General features: G+C 37.6%; 1 protein-coding gene across 4 annotated transcripts in view; it reads left to right on the top strand.

Moving 5' to 3' along the window:
* lrrc24 (leucine rich repeat containing 24) overlaps window positions 1–9168 on the top strand; it is a 20203-nt gene extending 11035 nt beyond the window's left edge. For 2 of the 4 annotated variants that reach the window (XM_016443468.1, XM_016443466.1), the window contains exons 2-5: window positions 1133–1305; window positions 4331–4609; window positions 6871–7039; window positions 7810–9168. In XM_016443468.1, coding sequence (XP_016298954.1) covers window positions 1144–1305; window positions 4331–4609; window positions 6871–7039; window positions 7810–8975 — 1776 coding nt within the window. In that variant the 5' untranslated portion in view covers window positions 1133–1143 and the 3' untranslated portion in view covers window positions 8976–9168. Of the gene's footprint in view, window positions 1–1087; window positions 1306–4330; window positions 4610–6870; window positions 7040–7809 lie in introns of all 4 variants that reach the window. The other 2 variants (XM_016443467.1, XM_016443465.1) reach the window with 1 other exon arrangement.
* The last annotated feature ends 609 nt before the right edge of the window (window positions 9169–9777 follow it).

Raw genomic sequence — 9777 nt, 5'->3', positions numbered from 1 at the left:
ATCATAGCACGTCAGCTGTCTTAACCGTGGCTTGTGTACTGCATCATCACTGTGTCTGTCACGCGACTCTGTTGCCCTTTCGTGCTTGAACTGATGGTAAAACTAAGACATTATAAACTGTCTTGATATTTACTTTGAAAGCTGAAGCTCGTGATTATGGTAAGGGGCGTTACATTTCCGATGCGTGCTTGTGGTGTTCGGCCAATCACAATGCACTGGGACAGCTGGCCAATCAGAGCAGACTGTGCTTGTCAAAGGAGGGGGCTTTGTTGAAAACGACGTGTTTGAGAGAGGCGGGGCATAGAGGACCTACAATAATGTACAGTGTTTGAAAAATAATGTGTTTTTTGAACATTAAAGCATGTCAACATATTCTGTTACACCAAATACACAAAATAATGATCTTTAAAATAGCATCATATGACCCCTTTAATATATACACCAAGGTAGACTTTCTAACGCATTTCCAGAATACAATCATACGGTCCAGCCCTGAAGTATATGTAGTTCAGTATGCTGTAAATCTGGGACCAGGGGGCCAAAATGTACATGTCTTTGTTCATAACTCTTATAATCCATGTCTTAATGAAAAGCTGGGGATTTGAGATGGATGAGGCGAGTGGAGCAGGCTGAGGGTTTGATCTGCTCTCCCGGGAGAAGCGTGCAGTGCGCGCCCGCCAGTGTTTGGTGTTGTATTTCATATTCTCTCAAAACAGAAGAGAGATCCTGGAGGCAGCGAGCATGTGCACCTCAAGCCTCATGCTTAATTAACCAAAGCCCACCACAGATCCTTCCTAAGAGACTGTTCTGTAGGGACCGGCAGGCAGGAGCGAGCGCTATCCGTCTTTCAGACGGTTTTTTCTTGACTCTACGCTTACTTCCCTTTCTGCTCGGCAGGATTCAATTTTCCGATTCACTTAAGCGGGATTCTCATGCGTTACGGATCCGATTAGCTCACACGTGCATGTGCTCTTTAACAACAAGCCCCGTCTTTTGTGTCTCTCTCTTTCTCTTTTGGACAATTATTCCATTGGTTTAACTGCAACACGTCTCTTTCTTCTTTTCTCTTTCCTCTCTTTTGCCCTAGTTCTGCCACCTCTTTTCTATCATTCCCTCTTTCCTGTTTTCGCAGTTCTCTCTGAGATGAATCCTCCTCAGCTCTCTGCGGTGTTGGTGCTCATGCTGGCCCAGCTGTGCGCGTCTTCTCTCAGTTGTCCTTCTGGGTGCCGCTGCTATAGTTTGACCGTCGAATGTGGATCCATTGGGCTCAAAGAGATCCCGCAAGGCATCACGCACGGGATACAGGTCAGTCGCGCAAACGCATGTGGATGTTCATAGGTGGGTCGTTCTCAAAATACTGTATTGGAGACAAACATGTCCCCTGACATGTCACAAAAAAGGTTCTACATTAGCATTGGTGGTTCCATAAGAACCTTTAACATTCATGCCAATCTCTTCATCCCACAAAATGTTCTTTATGGTCTTGAAACTGAAAATGAAACTGAAATGAAAACTCTCTGAAACTTGCACTGAAAGTTCTTAGGGGAAGCAAAAATTGTTCTTCTGTGGCATCGTTGCGAAACCCCCTTTAACTTTATTTTAAAGAGTGAAAGGCATCAATTTATAACCTAATCATTTATTAAATATATTTTGCAATACACATTTATAAAAAAAAATATATTTTTTTATTATTATAATCATAATAAGTCATTAATATAAGTATGTAAGTAATTATATTAAAATAATAAGAATAATTTGTGTGTGTTTTTGGTGTTTAATGCTATTATAAATGTCATAAACAATATGGAAAAATCCGTAATAGAACATCAGAAATAGTTCTTACAGTGTTTTATTATTTATAACTAATAATTTTCTATTATTTTAATTGAAATAAGTAGTCTAGTATAAATAATAAATATTCAGATCATAAGAATGATTTTTTTTTGGTGATTATTGTTGTTATAAATATTAAATAAAAACACCAAAAAAAAAACTCCAACGTCATAGAATGTCGAAAATACTTCCGGTGTCAGCGTTTCTATGACATGCAAAATTATTTATTAATTTCTCTAATTATTTTGAATAATTTCAATCAAAATAACTCATTAAAAATAGAAATAAAAACATTTCTTAAAAATCTTTAAATCACATGAATGATTGTTTTTTTCTCGAATGATTGTTTCTGTGTTTTAGTTGTTTACCTAAATGTTAAAAACAATATGATTTTACAATATGAAAAAAATATAGAACTTTAGATGGTCAAAAACAGTTCCATTGTTATAGAAACACTGAAATAGATCCAATATTTCTATGACATTTACAGTAATTTATTAATTTTTCTAATCATTTGGAATCATTTCAATCAAAATAAGTAATTAATAAAATATTTAACATATTAAAACCATTTGTTTTTGTTGGTGTTATCAATGTTAAAAACAAAATGAAAAAATATACTCGTGTGCTGAAAAAGGTCATTTACATTTAATATATTTTTGTCAGTTAAATGAAATGGATATTTGTCATTCAAATGAAACATTTTGTCATGTAAATTAATAATAGATTTTTAAATGGGTCACTAGTGTCATAATGTTTTTTCCCACAATTTTTAAAAAAAATTTGAGCAACAAGAAATAATCAAGAAATAATCAAGATGTTTACAAATACTTTACATTTGCTTTTATGGGAGAAAACTGGGCTGGATTCAAAATGTATATAGTTTTCTGCAGTTTTGAGAATGATTGATCAGTAGTCACAAAGTCGACATGAAATCAAGTCAAGTTGACCCTGTTTACTGTTGTAAATGTTGTTGGTCTTACTGTAAATGATTAAACAATGTTTCTTTATTTCCATTCACTTCTTTACAGTTTTGAAAACAAAAATATTATATATCTGAACTCTCCCACATATAAGAGAGGAACACTTGCACTACTTTCCAACCTGTCCCAATTTTTCATTCTGGTCATCCGGTCACCCTAAATAATAAAATAATATATCTTCTTTTGTTTGTATCTACACCTTGACCCACAGTACAGCAAACCTGACATTAAAACCATAGATCATAACTCCAGAATCATTCACCCGCGTCACCCTGTGGACCCTATTTGCATGTTTCTGTATCTGCTCCAGTCACATCACTAACATTACTGCAGCTCGTGAATATTCATGAGCCGGCTCGCATAAATTGCTCAGTTGACCCGTGTAACCTATGCTTCACAAGAAATTTGCTTCGGCTCGACCCGTGTTTGATCACAGACAATAGCTTGATAGAAATCAATTAGAAAATTAATCAGTGTAATATGTTGCATCATTAATACAGTTAAATGAGTGAAGACAGGCCACTCAGTTGTTCTGCTCTTGTGAAAGCCTATTAATGCCCTTCTGATGCCGCTAATTGATTTGTTTGCATGTTTAAGGCTAAAGGATAGTCAATCCAGAATCGTGTAACACTTCCAAAGCTTTGTATTGATCTATTTCATGTTAAAGGAAACCTTCTGTCACTCTGCATTCACCTGGAACACAGTGAAGAGGAACAGATAAAGAAAGAAACATTTTCTTTTGTGTTTCAGCTTAAAAGGGTTTTGGGGGTTTTTTTTGTCTGCAGTCTCTCGCTGCTGTCACTGATTAGGACAGAAACACAAGCATGAGATGGATGCTGCTTTTATTACTTGGCACGTCAAAACCAGAACGCCATTATAATCACTCAAGCTTTCTATAAAATGAAAGTGATGCAGATTCTCATAAAGTTTTTTTTTAAGTAACTTATTGTTTTATTTCTGTTTTTGAAGTAAATGATCATTAGACTACAACAATAAAACATAATAATAATTCAATTATTAATAGAATTTAAATTATTATTAGACTACACTTAAACATAATAATGATTCTACTATTAACATAATTTATTATTAATATTACTATTAATGACAACAGCATTAACAATAATAATAATAATATGTACAATACTGATAATCTAACTATTCATATAATAATTTCATTATAAATATTATTATTACTAATAAAATAATAATAATAAAAAATAAAATAATCATTATCATCATGTCATTTACTCTACTAATAATAATAATTCCATTGTTAATATAATTTAAATGATCATTAGACTACAACAATAATAAAAAATCATGATAATTATAATTCCACTATTAATATAATGTATTATTAATTAGATTATTAATGACAGAAATAAAGGTTAAACTGATTATCTCTAGTTCTTTCTGCTTAAAATTCTTTAATGTTAGTTTATAAAATTAACCATGTCACAAACCTGTGTTAATGTACTAATGTTTTGCCACGGAATCTGTGTCCTGTCCAGACCATCTTTCTGCAGGACAATGCCATCGGACAGATCCGTCAGCGGGATCTATCTGACCTCGGCCAGCTGCACTACCTCTACCTGCAGAATAACAGCATCTCCACGCTGGAGGCCGGGGCCTTCAGAAACCTGGGTCTGCTTCTGGAGCTGGCGCTCAACGGAAACCGCATCCACCTGATCACAGCTGACGTGTTCCGCGGCCTGGACCACCTGCGCATCCTCTACCTCGCAGGAAACCAGATCACCAGACTCCAGGACTACACTTTCCGTGGACTGCAGGTGGAACGGCCGTCTGCGACATTCTGCCTATCAAAATATACATTTTCAAATGTTTTAACGTTCCAAATGATTTAACAATTTTTTTACAATTTAACATATGTTATAGGCAGGGGTGCACATAAGTTTTTCAGCCTGGTTCTTATAAGAGAACCTGGAGATTTGGTTTGGTCCTCACACGGCACATGGTGTGACCCATCAAATATAAATTAATAATAGTGATAATATTATTGCACTTTATTATTATTTTTTTTAATAAAATAATAAACTAAAATAATAAAGTGTGATAATACTATTTTATTTTAAAATAAAAAGTGTCACAGTTTTGCATTGTGCTTTGAAAACGTTAGCTGGTAGCCTAGATTTATGCTTTCAGTTTGAATAGAAATCTTATACAGTACAGTTTGTCGATCTAAAATGGTAATTGGGCATTAACAGCTGTCAAACATGTCGGTATGCAAACGCGCGCTCTGAACTAATTTACACAGCGCATTTCTTATTTTGGTCGCGCATGCGGACCTGCGGACCACTTATGTGCACCCCTGGTTATAGGAGCATTAATGTGCAGCATTAATGTGACTAAAATATTAATTTAAAGATTGGCAATAAAGGTTCAACTAGGAGTCGGACTGTAAATTTATTGGCTTGTTACATAAAAATGTTACTTCCAAAATGAAACTGTAAAGAGAAACAAGTGATTTTTGCATTGGAAAGAAATGTAATTGACTATCCTCCGGTTTCACAGACGAGGCTTAAGGCTAGTCCTAGACTAAAATGCATGTTTGAGCTGTCTCAGCTGAAAATATCTTGCTCTGACATGTCTTAAAATATGTCAGTGCCATTGTTCTGTCTCAAGATGCACACCTGTAATGTTTTCTTCTAAGACATTTTTATAAACGCTGCTTAAATACCTTCATTTAACTAAGGCCTAGTCCTGGCTTAAGCTAAGCCCCGTCTGTGAAACCAGGCCTATAAGTACTATTTTAAAGGTAGGCTAGGCAGTTTCTATGCTACTAGTGCCACCTAGCGGAAATACAAAGATAAAGCATATTTTCAAACACCCATTTCGCGCGTCAAACATCACAAACACAGCTCTCACGGGTCTGAAAACGGGTCTTTCAAAAAATGAAAGCATGTCTCAACAGGTAAAAGTATGCTGCTTTCAATAAAAGAACCAACATTTTAGTAATACTTTTAACATAAAGTTTAGCATAGGGCCTACCTGTGAAGAAGAAACGGCCCAAGTTCGTCGTATTGACTGAAACCCAAACATTTCATTCAAAGCCTCCATCTTGTAAAAACCTCCGCCTTTGTTTACCCTGGTTTTACCATAATGTCTGTTTTTGTGTATTTTGGTAAATCTTTGTTTTTGCTTACACTTGTGTAACGGAATCTGAATGTCTTCTTCTTCCTCACCGGTTAAACACCCTCAGGCTCAGTCTGCTACAGTAGCCCCGCCCCAAACTCTCGCTATTGGCTGCTCGGAGCTATGCAAATACATAGGTTGACAGGCAGGTAGGGCATCCTAACATTTTATTTGAACCGAATGCAATGATTGGATGAACATTTTATAGTATATCAAAACATTTTAAGAACTTAATTTATTGGACCTTTTGACTGTAAATCTAACAACGTTTTTTATATATTTTTTATACATATTTTATTTATTTATTTTATTTTTTTAAAGTTAATTAATTAAAGGGAGTGACAGCAAATTTGCAAACTCTTTCTCTCTTCTGACCAACGTAAACAATCTCTAGATATTTTTTCATCTTTTGTAAAGCCATCAAAACGCTATCATGAACTTTTATTTTGCTTATGGGGTAATTGCGAATTGTGAACAGAAATAATACTTGTTGCAGTTTCCAATTACCACTATCGAAGGTCTGTGGAGTTCAAGGTAAATTAGAACGTTTCATCCTAACAATGTGAGATCATTTTTGAAATATTAAAACCATAATTTGCTGTCTCACTAAAATTATTTTTAAAATGTTCCAAATATTTGCACAGACTTTACATAATGTTATGCCAAAGTGTGCATGTTTCATGAGAGTAGAAGAGAAGCAGAAGCCACAGAAAAGCAGTACAAATACTCATAAAAATGCTAAATTAATAGGGGCTTTTTCAGCAATATGCAAATTCGATAGAGACACTGAAGTGAAAATAGATGACTCTGCATTATGCTAGATTGCTTTACAAAGTGTGTTTTTATGATAGCTACGATCATGCCTGTAGTGATAATCGTGATGAAATGCTGATTGCAGCGGTTGCAGGAGCTGCATCTGCAGGAGAATGCGGTGGAGGTGCTGGGAGATCAAGCTCTGGGGGGTCTGTCCTCTCTGGCTCTTCTGGACCTGAGCAGGAACAACCTGAGAACCCTGAGTCCCGCTTCACTCAAACCCCTCGTCAGCCTGCAGGTGCTGAGGGTCACAGGTAAGAGGTTCATATTAGCCAATACCACGAAAAAATCTGAAATAACACTACCATTCAAATGTTTGTGGTCAGTAAGATTTTTTTTATAAATAAATTAATACTTTTATTCAGTGTCCTGCATTCAATTGATCAAAAATGACAGTAAAGACATGTTACAAAATGTTTAAAATGTTTTAACAATGCTACAAAAGATTTATATTTCACATAAATGCTTTTTAACTTAATTGTCTTTTTAACTTTCAATTCATTGAGGAATTCTGAAAGAAAAAAAAAAGGTATAAATTTCCACAAAATATGATGAAGCACAACTGTTTTCAACAATGATAATAACAAGAAATATTTCTGGAGCTTTGCATCACAGGAATAAATTACATTTTAAAATGTATTCAAATAAAAAACAGCTATTTTAAATTGTTATAATATCACAATATCGCTGTTTTTACTGCATTTTTGATCAAATAATTCATTTTTAAGATTTTTCTCTTTAAAAAAAAGCCCATGTGAGATTGTCATAAATATTAATTAAGAAATGTTTCCATTGGTAGCTCTGCCAGGTTAAGTAAGCTAATTAATATTCATGATCCAAACTTTCATTATAAAACAGTCCAGTGTTATATGAGTTGCATGGCCTGCAAACGTACCAGTGACATGGCATTTAGATGTCAGACCAGCTTTACTTTTTCTCAAATATTTTTGCACAACAATTCTGTTTGAATAAATATTTAATAATGCTGTATTTTGAGAGACTTATATTGCATTTGCTCTTACAGATAACCCGTGGCGCTGCGACTGTGCTCTGCACTGGCTGCGCGGCTGGATAAATGAAGAGGGTCAGAGGCTATTAAGCTCAGCTGAGCGCCGGATGCTGTGCGCCGAACCTCCGCGCCTCTCCCATCTCAGTCTGGTCGAGGTTCCCGCAAACAGCCTCATTTGCATTCCGCCCATAGTGCAACTGGAGCCCAGCCACCTGACGGTGCGTTTGGGGGAGAGTCTACGTGTGTCCTGCCAGGCATCCGGATACCCGCAGCCACAAGTCACCTGGAGGAAAGCGTCCCACGGAAAAGCCCAGCTGTCTCCCAGAGGTCTGGTGCAGGAGGTCGGGATGGATGGAGATGCCAAGACCAGAGAGAGGTTAGTGACGGCCAGGCCTGGGGGAAAAGGAGGGTCGGCGAGTCGCGGGCCGGTCCGAGGAGGAACCGACGACGTAGGTGACCGGGAAAGTTTCGATCCTGACACGGGAAGTGGGATGCTGTTTCTCAGCAATGTCACGGTGGCGCATGCCGGACGCTATGAATGCGAGGCCTGGAATCCCGGCGGAGTGGCTCGGGTGACTTTTCACCTGTCGGTGAACATGTCTTCATCTTTGTCCCGCTCGGAAATCTGGCCTCGACTGCATTCCTCGTCTTACTATCATCCTTCTTCGGTGGACGTGAGTCAGGAACCGATTTATGAGCTTGAAAGCATGGACTTCAACGCACTGGGAACCGCGACCCAGACGGCCATCGCGGTGGGAATCTCTCTTTTGGCATTGACGGCGTTGTTGCTTCTCTGCATGATTTACAGTCGCCACCGCCAACGGCAGAAAGAGGAAGGCGGATACGGCGCCAGCAAAGAGGAAAGCATCCTCTACGTCAACGACTACTCCGACGGTCCCACCACGTTCGCTCAACTTGAAGAGTACCGGGACGAACGCGGCCACGAGATGTACGTGTTAAACCGTGCCAAACCGGTGCTGCCTACCCCGCCGTCCTGCAGCCAACAGGGGTCGACGCTAAAGGCCGGTGAGTGCATGCTGACCCCGGGCCGGGCCGTGGGGATCGGACCCCGCAGGGCTCCTGCAGAAGGAGGCGAAGGACCGCCACTTGATCCCGAAGGGTTGTTCATGAACCAGAGCTTGCTGTTTGACACGCAGATCGCTTATGAGATCCACTGCTGAACTGGATCTCTGGATAGACTTCAAGGTTCTTGCCATCGGATGTTATCCTGCTGAAGTTCCTTTCGTTCTGAGAGCACAAATGTATTTTTTTTTTTGGTGAAAAGCATTTAAGGAATAACAGATTTTAAAGCTGTGGTGTGTAGTTTCAGTGCCACCGAATGGATTTTTGCAAAAAAAAGTCTGAAAGTCAAGGAAGTGGTTGAGTCAGTGTTGCTACACTCTTCAAAATAAAAGTGATACCAAAGAAGAACCATTTTTGGATGCCCAAAAGAACCTGTCAGTGAACAACAGTTTTATCAAATAATTTTTTTCTTGGTGTGAAGAACATTTTAATAATCTAAAGAACCTTTTGAGCAATGGAAAGATTAAAGGTTCTTTATTGGCATCTATGGTTCCATTAAGAACCTTTAACTATCATGGAACATATTCATTCCACAAAACGTTATTTATAGCGAAAAAAAAAAGGTTCTTCAGAGTATTTGAATGTTCTTTACATAAAGAGAACATTGTTCTTTTAAAAACTGATCACTGAAAGGTTGAACCCAAAACTGGTTCTTCAATTGCATTGCTACAAAAAAACACCTTTGGGAACCTTTATTTTTTAAGCGTGTATATTGTGCGGCTTAAACAAGCAGAGAAATGTTACAAACATCAATGTTTACTCTCTTTGGGGAAATCAACCTACAAATGGCTAGTTATAATCATCTCTGGGATTGCACACAGCAGCTTTTAGGGAATAGTTCATCCAAAAATTGTTACCATTTGCATTGTTTGCATGATTGTTTTGTTCTGTAGAATCACA

This window comes from Sinocyclocheilus anshuiensis, unplaced genomic scaffold, assembly GCF_001515605.1.
Source record: "Sinocyclocheilus anshuiensis isolate Anshui unplaced genomic scaffold, SAMN03320099.WGS_v1.1 scaffold1373, whole genome shotgun sequence".
NCBI classification, from domain to species: Eukaryota; Metazoa; Chordata; class Actinopteri; order Cypriniformes; family Cyprinidae; genus Sinocyclocheilus; species Sinocyclocheilus anshuiensis.
Note: the sequence above shows the minus strand (reverse complement) of the source record. Positions and strands in the feature narration are given on the sequence as shown.